This window comes from Cavia porcellus, unplaced genomic scaffold (genome assembly GCF_034190915.1).
Source record: "Cavia porcellus strain 051 isolate PalLab524CR breed Dunkin Hartley unplaced genomic scaffold, mCavPor4.1 scaffold_8, whole genome shotgun sequence".
NCBI lineage: Eukaryota > Metazoa > Chordata > Mammalia > Rodentia > Caviidae > Cavia > Cavia porcellus.
Window position 1 is genome coordinate 59,151,739 of NW_026947491.1, and position 14,991 is coordinate 59,166,729.

At 37.1% G+C, this 14,991-nt stretch overlaps 1 protein-coding gene across 13 annotated transcripts in view; it reads right to left on the reverse strand.

Annotated features, from left to right (window-relative positions):
• Positions 1 to 14,991, reverse strand: part of Grip1 (glutamate receptor interacting protein 1) — a 633,384-nt gene that overhangs the window by 152,066 nt on the left and 466,327 nt on the right. For all 13 annotated transcript variants that reach the window (XM_063255091.1, XM_063255088.1, XM_063255086.1 and 10 more), the window contains one exon: positions 2,173 to 2,308. In XM_063255091.1, coding sequence (XP_063111161.1) covers positions 2,173 to 2,308 — 136 coding nt within the window. The remainder of the gene's footprint in view (positions 1 to 2,172; positions 2,309 to 14,991) is intronic.

A 14,991-nucleotide genomic window follows, 5' to 3' on the forward strand; every position in this document is an offset into this window, starting at 1 on the left:
GCTTGTGAATAAACAAAATTCAACAGCAAATATAGTGAACTCCCTGCCTCTGGTCCCTAAGAGAAGAGGAACAGCAAGTGCAGATGAGACTCAGTGGATCCTGTCTGTTCACACTGCCTGTTACAGTTTAGATGTCCTGATCTGATTTTCTCCCTAATCTTTGCCTATTCTATTTTTAAAAGTGCCATAAAACAAAATAAAGAACATTAAGATGCTCAGTCCTGTAGCGTTTGAGGAGGGATCTAGATCCTACATATTCCAGCTCTTTTTCTTCTTATTCCCTTTCACTTTTGGTGTATGCTTTTGGATATTTTGCAACTTTCAATATCTTCACTGGAAAGCTGCCCAGGGCCAGGAAAAGGATCATAGTATTTGGCTATTTATTGTTTACATTTTCATTGTTATTATTTACTAATTAGCAAGACTAATAAAAAGTGCATTTATGAAAAATTATAAGGGAAGAACTGGATTTCAATAACATGCTCATCCTTCTCTATCACCATAATAGCATTTTGGATGCTCTAGGGCTTTTAGTCAGACTTGATCTGTAAACCAAGAGGAGGCAGCGACACCAATGATGTGAGTTAAAATTTGGGGATAAGGGGCTGGGCATAAAGCTCAATGGCATGGTGCCTGCTCTGGCAAGTGTAAGGTTGTGAATTTGATCCCAAGATGCCACCCCTCCCCCCACAAATAAAACAAATTTAGGATAAGGATCCCACTTCCTCCCAATAAGAAAAACTAATGTGTTTTTAAAGTAAATTCAGTTTCAATCCTCACTCCTAAGACAGTCTTCCTAATGGGCTCTTGTCTTCAGAACATGGTATCACTTTCCCTTAATCTGGACTGACACTCATGCCAGCCCAGCTACCCAGTGCTCCCTGTGAACCCCTGTATTCCCTTTTATTGCTATACAATGTCATTTTGCTTCCAGACTTTGTACTTTTTATGTCTTATCTCTCCTAATAGGTTATAAGTTCCTTTGGGGAAGGAACCTTTGGTTTTTATTACTATGAATAAGATACTAATGTCTTAAACAATGACTATTTGGAGATTTTTAATGCTCAATGTAACTGGCACAGTGCTATATTTAATTTTGGCATTAGTGCAACTGCCAATGGCATTTTTCTCCTTGTGTGGGTTAGATGTGAAGGAACTCAGGAGGCAGATGAAGATTTACATTATGGATGGCAATTAGTAGTATAAAATAAAGGAGGCTTGGGACGTGCAATGGGGGGCTGGTCTCTAAATACATAAAGAGGCAAAGCAGGGGCTTGGTTTCATGTCAGCCTCTTACATTACCTTCCTAATCACAGAGCTGTCAGCTCAGTTAAGCTTATAATTGTAAAAATAAAGAGATTTTGATTATCTAAACTAATCAGTATTTCGGATGATACATTGTAAGGGTTAAAATACATTGTAAGGGTTAAAATTTAACTTGGAATTATGTGGACAAAATATTGGTGTCTGGGATTTAACATTAATCTCATTTGTAATGAAACCAGAACATTCTGCCTCCTCTTTTGGTGGTAGGTTTGGAATATGTTTATAAAGGAAGCCCACCACTGCGTAACATCCAGGACATTTTGCCTTTGACAAAACCACAGTGACTTGTAGGACAAAATGAGAACTCCTAGCCCAAACTGTCATTTTATTTGGAAAACATGTCTTAGTCCTGGTGAAAAGGCAAGTTTCATAAGCAGAAAAGCAGAATTTTTACATAGAAACTTGGAGTTGGTTCTCCCATTCATCTTTGGCTAGCCATTTCCCTCTGGAGCAGATTGCCTGGACACACCATACTGGTCATCTATTTCACACCTAGAGGATCTGAGTGTCTTAATCCGCATGCAGCCCCTCTGCTGCTCAATGGCATACTGAAATCTAGTTCCATGTAAGGGTATTAAAATGAGAACCCCAGGAGAGCCTAGCCACTCCAGAGATGATGCAAAAATCTCTTGCGACTTCAGCAGAAGCTAGCAAAGCCACAAGGATGCTGGGACAGCTTGGGGAGCTGCTTCTGAAGCACGGCCCTCTGTGTTTCTGCTGCAAGGTGCTGCCCACCAGATGGCAGTTGTCATTTATTAATCAGTGACCTTTTCTGAGATAGTTTTAATTCTTGAATTAATTACACCCCTTACTCCTTTTCCTCTTTTTACCCTGAGAGGTAGTTACCTAGCAGCAATTCCTCCTTGCCGCAGGTTAGACACTCTCGGTTTGCCATCTTTATCAATTCCTCCTGACACTGTCAGACCCAGGGTGGTGCCTTCCTTCTTCATCAGTTCGACAATGGTGGAGCCCTTGAATTCCTCTGTAAAACAAAAGCATTTATCTTATTAGTTGAGAGTACAGTCACAGATGTAGTTTTGTGTGGTTAAGTGACTTCTCCTTGTATGGCTTCCTTCCTTGGTGTTTTGCTGAGCATCTTATAAGATGCTTCCAGGTAACACTGAAGCAGATATTCCATTGGAGGTCACCGAAAGGACATGGGTGAAGCTTTAGGCTGACAATAAATAGTCCAAACTGTCTCATGTACCAATGTCTTAAGTGCCAACTTATTCACCCTTTGCTTTATGCCATTCCCTCATGACTTTTTCTAATTTCTATTCTTGTAACTATTACTAAATAAATAGAACTATCACTAAATAAAGAGAATAACTGAAAGTTGTCAGGAAAAGAGAATCTAGAATAACAATACACACATAAATAGTGCAGAGGTGGACTCCATTTTCATGGTACATTTCATCTTAGGAAGTCGACTAACTATAGGAGTAAAAAGCTTTCCATACGTTCCAGCAAAATATTATTGACTCTACTTTTTTGTCTTTCAAAAACGAAGTGCAGTAGCTCATGTAACAACTATTATCACTTCTTTCAGAGACTATCACTGTACAGCAAGGCAGAACTGATCCTCAGAATTTGTAGGTAACATAAATTTCTAATTCATTAGGCAACAAAAGTTTATAATCTCACAGATCTTATGGGAATAATGTTTATATACCAGAAGGGAACACAAGTCTTTTGATAAAGTAAGTCACTATTTACCTACGTAGAGGCTAAATATGCTAAATACCACTTAGCATTTTCTAAGATGTTGCACCCTATTACTTACTTGTATACTTTCTTGGTGTGGATGGGGAAAGTGGATGGCTTTCCAGATTCTCCCCAAATTAGGGTTATGCACTTCAAGAACATCAAAGACACAGCTTTTAACATGTAGGAACAGACCTACTTTCTCAAAGTCAAATAATACTGAAAGATTACTCATATCTCTGCCCTTTCTCTAATTTCAAATGAGTTAAGTATAGTTTCAAAAATGTCCATGAGATTTTGTGGTTATTAAATTATCTCACTAGGCAATGAATACATCAAATCATCTTAGGGAAAGAAATGACCTCTCTTCTGATCTAGTGATAAGAACACAGCACTTGGGGAAAGGAAGTCAGGGTGGCAAACTACTAATTTTCTGGGGGAAGTAGAAAATGTCATTGTAGGCAGGGCTGGAGGACCGCCAAGCCCTGTGATTGTATATCCCAGCACACCCCTTCCAGAAACTTGCTTTTTCATGGTAGTCTCATGTACTGCCTTCACGAGTTGGTATCTTCCTTTATGGCAGAAGCAATGGAAGAGGCTGCGAATGTGTACAGTATAAGCTCTATTCATTATATTTTATATGAGACCATGTAAGAAATGAAATTCAGCAATAAAAATTCTTATCAAGTGCCTGGAAATAGGGGCCTTTTTATATCATTTATCAGAAGCATTTGTAACCAAGTCCATTACTGTGTGCATTTTCACCAGCGCCCCCTTAAAACAAAAACAAAACACAAAAAACTCTCATGCCTACTATAGAGACCTACATGAGCCCAATTACTACTTGAAGAGATGGCCTTACTAATGAACACTATTAAGTTTAGGTTAGTAGATGGCAAGGCATAAGTTATTTAAAAATTAATAATTAAAGCATATAAGATGAAATAATATATGGTAACTATTTGTATTACAGAAGTACAAAGTGCTTGACAAATTTGCCCCAAAGATTCTTTGGCCGTTAAATATGCAGTGTGATCCTGTATGTTATAAATCTTTACCTGTAGAGTTAGAACTACATTTTAAGATGGTCTGAGATTCACAAAGAAAGCAACTATGAAGCAGCAACAACAAACATGTGAGAAATAATTTTTGACTAATAAAACCTTTTTTTTCCTTCTCAAGTTTTTAAGGACATGCTTTGTGCATAATAAAATGGAATTCTACTATGTGAGAGTATAGTCTTATGGAAGGAGGATAGTGCTATTTTCTCTTGAAGCAACCTAGGCCCTTTCCAAGTTTTTGGCTGGATCTCAAAATCTAGAAAATTTCAATACTTTGAGTTTAGAGTATATAAATCCATTAGTCTCTTTAAACTGGTAATAGTCAAGTATATTCTTAATAAAAAATATTTCAAATTTCCCTAAGAGCTAGTTTTAATAATGAGAAAAGAAAGAAAATATTTATATATTTATCAAGCCAATACGTTATTTATTAAATGACTACTGTGTGCCAAACATTGAAACTCAAAGAAGGAAAACATTAAGGTCATGATGCTTGGGATGCTTACAGCCTAGTCAGAGAGGCAAAGTCCCAGATCACTTGGCACAGTGTGGGTTGGGAGGAAAGGTCCCAGAGGCAATACAGATGGAAGGTCTGAGGCTGTGCGTGCACAGCTATTACCATTTTGTTTTCGGACTAATCTGCTGTACTTATTGATCAGGATTAGCGGGAAGAAGCAGACCAAGAAGGAATACAAATTAGGCAAAGCTCAAAATTAAAGATAGAAAATTGTTGCCAGAAAATGTGCTGAACCACAGGAATTTTATCCGCCAACAATTATCTTTTGTCCTGAAGGAACCAACTACATCTGCTATAGGTGTTTCCAAAGAGGATGAGAGAAAGGTAGAGGTCTGGAGAGGGAAAAACCTGTTTCTGGAGTTTGCTTTTTTGATAACTTGCAATCCTTACTCAAGCAATCAATCATTTTATGTCTTTTTTGGTGTTTAATGTTTGCATAATGATCTGATGGCAAAGAGAAATGAAGACAGATGCATTCATTTGCATACGTCCACTTTTATATCAAGGCTTACTGAACAAAGACTGCAGTAAAACAGGGGATCTTGGGCTTGGGCAAGTCAGTATGTTCTGACAATTTATTTCTTTTGTGATTTAGTTTGCAAATATCCCTCTGTAAATGACGAGGACCTCACAGCAAACATATAGTACCTTCAAATTAGTGAACGGCACAGAGAACAGATGATGCCTGATTGGCAAAGAATGAGAAGGCTTTGGATTTGATGTTTTTCTTAATCATTATATTTAATTATCTTAGAAAAAAGAATTGCAGGTTTACATCTGTACCCCTGCTTACTCAGTGTAACCAACAAGCATCTCACCAGCATAATAAGATTTAGATGTTTGCTGTTTCTCTTTGGGTTTGTAATTCAAGCTTTTCAATTATTCAACTCAAGAAAGTTTTAAACAACAGTGGTGCTTGGTTAAAGCAAGAAAATTCATAAAAAAGTTTTATAAGCAAATTAAAAAATCAGTAACAAAGACAGTGCTCACATATCCCTTTATTTACCCAAACAAGTCAGAAGTTATCTTACAAGATCTCTCCATAGCCAAAAGAGAATCCCAAGAAAAATGTATAAGATCTATAGAAAAAAACTTAAATAACTTTGCTATTAAATTAGAATACATGGAAAGATATTTATTCATCAAAAAAAGTGTGTACTTCCTAGGTACCGGGCAACATTCTACACTCTGGAGGTACAGTCATAAACAGAACATAAAATCCTTGCCATCTAAGTAACAAGTACACAGCATAATCCAACATAAATAAATGTATTAACTCTCCCTAAACTCATCTATAAAGTTAATAATAGCGATAAAAGCATGAGTATGATGGTTTGGGTAGGAGATATATTTTGCATTACTAACAAAATGGAATACGGATTCTTCTGTGAAAAACTGTGTTGCCAAGGTACACTAGCTTGGTTCTTTAATATAGCTGTGAAGGATTGGAAGCATCCCAGAAAGAGTAATAAAATTGGGTCTGGATGCCACACTGCTAATCATGTCTTCCAACAAATCTTGTCAAAAGAACCAGACAGGCAGAAGCAGGGGCCTGGAGCAAGCAGCCTGGCAAAGCAAAGGCCTTGCTGTCTGCTTCCTAGGATGAGTCAGAATCCAGATCTACTTACTATATGAGAAAACAAAACAAATCAGTAAAGAAAAGATGTCACTGGCATAGGATATGCTGAGCCCACATCAGACCATCTTGTTGCTTTATAACATTGTTTTGCATAGAATAAAAGTGAAGTGTAATATTATTTTGTGCTGTGAACCTTTGGTGTCTAGACCCTCTTGCCTCGAGTCTTATTTTAGAAAGTATCTTTAGGAGTAGAAGGGAGCTACGCCTAACTTTTGGCAAGACTTCGACATTTCAGAGCTGAATGAACAGGAAAGTACAGTTGTAACAAGAGCTTCTGAAAGAGGTAGATGGGAATAAGGATGATTCCAACAGAGTGACAAAGGCTACGGACAGCACACAAAGAGCCATCTTGAAATCTGGGAGGGCCCTACTGTCCGGGCATGCAGCACCTTCGAGGATTCACTCCTGTACCAAGTGTTGAAGACAGACTCGATAGGCAAAGGGAGAGGGGAGGTGTCAAAGGCAGAGTATAATAAACGGTAACAGATCACATGTGTTCTGGACGTGCAAGTCTTTCAGTTCAGGTTTCATGTTCTCAATCTCAGCTGCCCACTGCAATCACCTGGGGAGCTTGTAAAACACTGATGCTGAGCCTGCCCTAGAGCATCTGAATCAGAATATACACCGATGGGATATTTTTATATTAAACTTTTGATTGCACTTTTAAATTTTGAGATAATTATAGATTCACAAGGCATTGTAAGAAATAAAAAGAGACATCCCCAGAATCCCTTACCTTGTTTTCCCCAATGGTAAAATCTTACAGAAGTATAATAGGATAGTAAACTATTATTGATATTGATGAAGCCAAGGCACTGAACACCTCCGTCACCACACAGATCGATACTAATTTTCGTAACTTTATTTCCTTCGGTTCTATTACTAGGCTTTTCTTATCCTTAGAAAACTCCTAGTTTGTTCTCTGTTTTAAAAATTTTGCTATTTCAAGAATGTTAAGTAAATGGAATCATAAAGCTGTCAAGGTTGACTTTTCATATTTAGCATCTTCCTTTAGTGAGCCATCCAAGTTGTTATAGCAATAGTGTGTTCCTTTTTATTGTTGAGTATTATTCTATGATATAAATACACCACAGTTTGTTTAACTATTACTTGGTGAAGAATATCTTGATTGTTTCCATTTTGGGGCTATTATAAATGAAGTTGCTATAAATATGCGTGAATTTTACATGAACATAAATATTCATTTCTCTGGGATAAATGCCCAGGAGTATAATTTGAGCGGTATATTTAGTTTCCTAAGAAGCTGTTGATCAGAATAGATGTATTATTTTATATTCCCACTATTAGTGTAAGAGTCATTTGGTAATCTTCACCCTAACAAGTATTCAGTGTTATTTATCCCTGTTTACAATTTTAGCCCCTCTGAAATCTAATTATAGTTTTGACTTTTAGGAATTTGAGCCATTTTCCTATGAGCTGTATAGATTTTTTTTCTGGTGCCTACTTATTTTCACTTGTATACTCTCTTTGGAGAATATCTCTTCATGTCTTTTTCCTATTTTCTAATTACAGTGTTTGCTTTTTCACTGTTCAGTTTTGCTTTGTTTTTGTTTTGCTGTTTTGACATAGAGTCTCACTATGCAGGTCAGGCTGGCCTTGAGCTCACTTTGTAGTCCAGGTTGGTCTTGAACTCGCAACATCCTGCTGCCTCAGCCTCCTATGTGCTGGGATTATAGGCATGCACCACCATGCCTGGTTTACTGTTCAGTTTTGATAGTTGCTTACACTTTCTAGGCACAAGTCCTTTCTTAAGTGTGTGACTTGCAGGTATTGTCTCCAGTCTGCAGATATTCTTCTCACCCATTTAACAAGGTCTTCAATAGAGCATTTACAATTTTGATGATGTCCAATTGGTCGATTAATCCTTTTGTGGATCATGCTTTTGTCAAGTCTAGGAATTCTTTGCTCAGCCATAGCTCCTAAAATTTTCTATGTTTTTCCTATAGTATCTAAAATATTTCCCATAGTTCCTATAATATTTTGATTTGTATTTAAGTCTGTCATCTATTTTAAGTTAATTTTTGTAAAAAGTATGAGACTTTGATCAAGGCTTTTTCTTTTTCCTCCTCTTCTTTGCATATAGGTGTCCAATTACTTCAGCTCCATTTGTTGAACAAACCATCTTTCAACTATTAAATAATGTTTGCATCTTGTAAAAAAAACTCATTGGGCATATTTATATGGGTCTATTTCTAGCATTCATTGTTTCATCATTATATGTTATATTATTGTAGTGATTTTTGTGGGGGTTGCCTAAAATGAATTAGGCAATTCATTTCTTCTTCAATATTCTACTAGGGAGTGTGTGGACTTACACTTAATTCTTTTTAAACATTTGATAGAATTTTCCAATGAAGTTATCTGGTCTTAGATATATCTTTCTTTTCTGTCTCTCTTTCTCTTTCTTTCTTTCCTTTTCTTTCTTTCTTCTTCCTCCCTCCTTTCTTCCTTCTTTCTTTCCTTTCCTTCTTGTCTTTTTAAGACAGGGTCTCACTAAGCAGTTCAGGCTGGTCTTGGGCTCATTTTGTAGCCCAGGCTGGTCTCGAACTTGCAACAATCTGCCTCCTTCAGCCTCCTGAGTGCGGAGGTTACAGGAGTGCGCCACTACGCCTGGCCCAGGTATTTCAAGGCTTGGCTGTAGCTCAGTGGCAATGTACTTGCCAAACCTGCCTGAGGCTCTTGTTTTGATTTCCAACAACATGAAAATAAATGAATAAACACATAATTCAACTTCTTTAATAATTAAAAGACTATTCAAATAACTAACTTCAATTTGGGTGATTCATAGTTTGTGTTTTTCAAGAATTGGTTCATTTCCATTGGATCAGGATTTTTACTGGTAGAAACTGAACTTCTTCAGGCTCACCTGATTCTAACATTTAGACAAGAGTAAGACATCGTAATTTAGGGTTTGAAGAGAGACTGTTGGAAAAAGAGACTGAGAAATCAAGAGAGACGAGGTCATGTATGATTATAAAGAAGGGCTTAGTTTTGAGTTGTAGAAGGGTTAGTGTATTGCTACTATGAAGCACTGGATTTTAATAATAGCAGGAAGTGCTGGGGAGAAAGGCATTAGACACAGGTCTGGAGAATAATTAGGAAGCTACTACAGTTATATAACACATTCATTAAGTTAGGCTACATTGTACCAATAAGTCAAACAATGAATCATAGCTCCAATAAGTGGAGTCCAAGGTGGGAAATTTTTCCATACCCACACCTAAGTTCAAAGGTGGCTGAACAACTAGACAGGTGTTCAGAAAGAGCACAGAGTGGATATGGGGACACTGGTCACTCGCCACACCTCCTATAGGTAACACATGAGAAACTAAGGTATGTTAGCAATACGTAGATTATATATAAACTTCACATTTCTTAATGAAGAGTAATTTTATGGAGACTAACTGGGGTGTGAGGAGCAAGGAGGAATGGAGGTCGAGAGGAACTCAGTGTTACACCCTGTAGGACCATTGGATACTGAAGCCTATCACAGAGAAAGCAGATCCAGAAAGGGTCTGTGGTGCTGGGATTGGAGCAGGGGCGAGCATACAACATGTCATATCAGAGAAGTGTAAGAAGACGTAAGTAAGGAAGATTTAGTTTTACTTTTTTGTCAATCACATAGTGACATGGTCTTTTTCCATAGCTATGGAAAAAGGAGAAATTATATTAAAAGCAACTGCTAGAAGCATATTCAGAAAAACAGCACCAGTGAAGTTCTTTACTTCTTAAAATTCTATCAGTCCCATAGATTTTTAAAGTAGAACAAACATCCAAATAGAAATATGTTGAAGAAAAATCCCTACAATCAGTCACACATTTTGAAATGCTGGTGTCAGAGAGTCTTTGAACCCTACTGTGTCTTCACTGTCTAAAAGGGCGCTTGGGACATTAGCAGATGCACCCTGGAAACTGCTAGAGCCCTCTGGTCCCACAGGCATAATGACTGGGCAGTGAGCACCGGCTTGGGCAAACCGAAGGATGGCTGGATGCTGCAGAGCAAAATGAGAGAGGAGCAGAATTCGAACAGAAGCAAATAGTTATTTGCCTAAGCTTACTTGGTTGATTACCAATGCTTACTAAGGGGGACTGGGGCTCACATCCAAATACCAAAGCTATGTCTGTGCGCTTACTTTTGGAAAGAACATTGTTGCTCACACTACACTTTTATCTGTATATTACTTCTAATGGTGCTGCTAGGAAGTTTATCCCTCTCAGGAAATAAACAGGTACTTTCTCCAATACTCATTTCAAGCTCTTTTGAACATCCCAGGTTCAGCAAAGCTGCAGGGATCAAAGCTGGATTTCTCTGATAAACAGCTGCATTTTCAATTTCAGTTCTTACCACAGACCAGCGGAGAAAGGTCTTTTGGCACTTTGCACTGCTGTGCAGTGGAATGACATGAGGAATATACCAGAATTTTTCTCATCCCCTGGGAGTCTGAACATAAAATAGCACAGTGGGAGGGATGGACAGTATATAAATCACACCTGGTACAAATATTCATCTGAAATAAAATTATGATCACTATCTTATGAAATGTTATTAAGGGTGGATTAGTATCTATATGTTTCATTCTGGAGCACTTCAAAAGAAAGGAAATGCATGAATATATAGTTCCAAATATACAATTCTGTGACTTCTGAAATTATGTGGTATTTAGATCAGGTTTTTAAAAAACAGCATGAAGATGTGAACTCACTTCTTGGTATGACAGGTTTAGATATCATGCTTCCTAAAGCATTACGTTTCCTAGAGCATTTTTCACTGTATTTCTTTGTATTCTATTTTTTTAAAAACAATTTATGTAATTGTCAAAATTTGCTATTAAGCTTCCAAATGTCACAATTTATGAACATGTTATTTAGGATTTTTAGGTCTTAGCTTTCTCCCCTTTAACAGAAATAAAACCATATCTATCTTATAAGGCATTTAAGTAATAAGATTGATAAAATTCTTATAATGAACTTAGTATAATACCTATTACATACTAAGCGTTTAGCATATGTTAGCCTTGACATTATTGTAGTTAATGTTATTATTTGGATGTTGGAAGATGCAAAATATGCAGATTGCTAATCATCTGTAGCATTTTGATTTATTATGAACATAGAATAAAATAATTAGCAGTGGTCTTTAACTGTATGGTCATAGACAACTTGGAGAATGTGATGAAAACTCTGGATCTTTATCTCAAAAAAATTTTATATATAACTTTAGGAAGATCCATTCTTTGTTTTTTTTTTTTGTCTTTTTCCTTTTTATCGGTACTGGGGATCAAACTCATGACTGCCTGCTTGCAAGGCAGGTGCTTCTGCCACTGAGCTAAATCCCCAGCCCCCAGGAAGATCCATTCTTACATAAGGACTCTTCTGGAGTCCATCTAATAATCTCACTTAAGAAATACTGCCATAGTGTATTGTGCTTCAGCAATATGACCGTCCGAGCATCCGATTAGGTAATTTTTGTGCAGGTCAGGTAAGGTCATGAGCTAGCATATGGTATAATGTCACATATCATATGTTTTTATATAACCAACTGACAATCGACATGAAACCATGATATCAGATATCAGGGACAGGAAGTGGCTCACCTCAGTAAAACCTCCTCTCTCGTACAGCCTGATAACCAAGTGGTGTACATTTAGATGTAAGAATACATGAGGACCACAGAAAAGTATTAAGCAAGAGATCTAGGAACTGCACTTTTTCAAAAGTGCCAAGAAATTTTTCTTCAGAAAAATTCATCATGTGTGATTTTTACTTTGTAAGCGATATAGTCACAATTTCAAAATTGTTGATGTGACTGAAAAGTGGATTCTTCAAGTTACACTTTAGTCATTGCCATAGGTAACTTTGAAATTATTCTTGATCTTTGATGTTCCCTCAGAGGAGATCTCTACAGTCTCACAGGCACTTATGGATAATTTTGCTCCAAAATTATTTTTGAGAACCTAGAATTACCAGACTCTGTTAGGAGTTAGCATTTCAAAGACCAATACTTAGAACCTTTACCTTTCTGCAATTCATACGCTTAGTGTTTAGAAAGAAGTGTTTGCACTAAAAATTTCAATAAAATATATTTTTCCACAGAAGAGTTTGGGAGCGTGTAAAAGGCTCACATTGTGGTCCCAGGACAGTTCCCTGCTGGCTATCCCGTGTATTTAAGGTCTAAGCTCTTCCTTAGATAACAGTAGGAATGTCACTTTCACCATTATTATCATTTCTAACAATAGTAAAAAAAAATGATGGTAGCAAAACATGTTAGAAATTAATGAAATTCTGTAGGGGAGGAGACCATTTATTGCACAGTGCCTGGACTACATAGTGTTTAGTTTTGTTGAGAGAGGGTCTTGCTATGTCGTCTAGGCTGGCTTGAAACTCACAGCACTCCTCCTGCCTCAGCCTCTCAATTGATGGATTTGTAGGTGTGCTGGCCCTCCCTTGCTTTTTGGGTGTCCCTTGGTGATCAGTATCTTAGGTTGAATATTAATGATTTGGATATAAAAAGTAAGAGCTACTATGCTAGGATTTGAATGATCAGATGCCCGGATATATAACTCCAGATGAACAATGTGGGATGGGGATATGTCTTGTTCAGCTGAATGGGTGAAAAGAAAAGAACACTTGAAATAAAGATGACCTTGACAAATTTGTTCTACACTATAGCTAGCGAATCTCAGTGAGTTAGGTAGCTTAGCTGGGGTCCAAAAGAGCAAGCTACATAGCTAAGGGCGGTTACTTCAGATAAGAAATCTTGTCTTAAAACACACACACACACACACACACACACACACACACACACACACCACTGAAAGAATAATACTTAGCTTTCCCTTCTAGCAAAAAACGAAATGGAGTGAAGATATACTTTCACCAGCAATTAGAGTTCCTAATTAATTAGAGGAAAATGTAACTTAAAAATATATTTGCTTAGCTTCTTTCTTCCATAAATACCTAAACGCATAAATGTAGCACTTGATTGAAGAAATTAAAGGAATATTTGACACCTTTAAAGATCACCTATCATTTGAAAGCAGTTTCTACTTTTCAAAATGTCCTCACACCCACAATTGAATTTAACTTTCAGAACAAGCCTGTGAGAAATGTAACACCCCATTTTAAAGATTAAGGAAACTGCAACTTGAAAATCAGGCTCTTTTGTTAAGTAGAATTTGTGTCTGTTCTAAGTGCATATAATTTCCTCATTACAATTGAAAGCTAAAAATTTTCTGATTCATTATACAGTGACTGCTAGACAGTGGATGCAAGAATGTATAGATTAAAAAAAAAATAGCTGAAAAATGAGGCTATCACCCAGCAGACTCCAAACCTCTAGGGTAACAGTCCATCAGCTGCCCTTATTTTGTCAGATGCTTATATGTCAGGAGAATATATTTGGCTTTTCCTTGTTTTATGACACTTGATCCATTTCAAAAAAAGAACAGGTGGAAAACTAATAGAGCACTCACTGCAGATACTCAAGAGGCATCAAGAAGTCCTGGGGACTCTCCAGGCACAGGCAGGCGCCCAGCTCCAGCGAGGCTGAGTTTTGTCATCGCCCTACTGAGATCCACCGAGATCCAGGGTTGGAGGAGGCTGTCCTTCCAGTATCAAAGACAACTCTCACATCCTCTTCTGTTTTTTTGTTTTTCACTCTGACAAGGAAGACATCATGCTCTTGTGGCCTCTTTCCTGATCCAGATATTTTCTTCTCCTCCATATAAGAAAATAACTGTGTTCTTGTCCCAAGAGAATTATTCTCCATTAGCATGAGTAACAAGGGAAAGAGGAGATAACAAGTCACTTTGCACTTTACATCTATCTTTCATGTCTTCTCAAGCAATACCGCCTTTGTCAAACGCGCCACTACCTTCTGGTTTACTCATTTTGAAATGTTGGTGTTTTTCAGTCACTCTGCCATTCATTTCATCAGACCTCTACCTTTCCATCAAATATCTGTGGATAATTTGCTAAATGTTAGGCACCTTGATATTCAGCCAAAAAAAAAAAAAAAAAAAAAAAAAAAAAAAAAAAAAAAAGATACACACTTACTCACTGCTCACAGTGCATTTTTATTTTTATTCTAATGAGAAGTATACATTTCAAGCAGTTAAGAATCATGGCAATATGATCAGCAAAACAAAGGCTTAGTTTGGAACTGACTAGGGAACAGCTACTTGAAAAATAATTGCAAATGGCTCATTATGCCCTGGAAAAACTAAACCATATTGGCTTGGGCAAGTTACTAAGTGCTGATTTCTTATCCCTAGGATTTTTCACTTTATACCAAGAAAGGTAAGTAATGGTTATGTTTTGATCTGCGGAAAACAAAACAAAACAAAAAACAAATTGGATAAGGTCTTGTAATGATTTCTTCACATTTTCCTTCTAAACCAGCATCACTGATACTCATATTTTCTAATATTGTTCTATGGACATCAAAAATACTAGTGACACAGCATCGCTTAAAAGTACTCTGCAGTTATCTCTTGGACTTTCTTGAAGATTGCTGAGACTCATCGAATGAGTTTTGATGCTTTTATTCCTTAATCTTGTGGGAGAGTGTCAAACTTTTTAGACAACAACACCTCTTCATTCCACAACTGTCCTTAATGGTTTATTGCCTGAAAGTTAAGGGATTGTATATATCCAATCACACTGCCAAGAATTACAACCAAATAACAGCATGCAGAGGCAATCATGGTGACGTCAGAACTAGT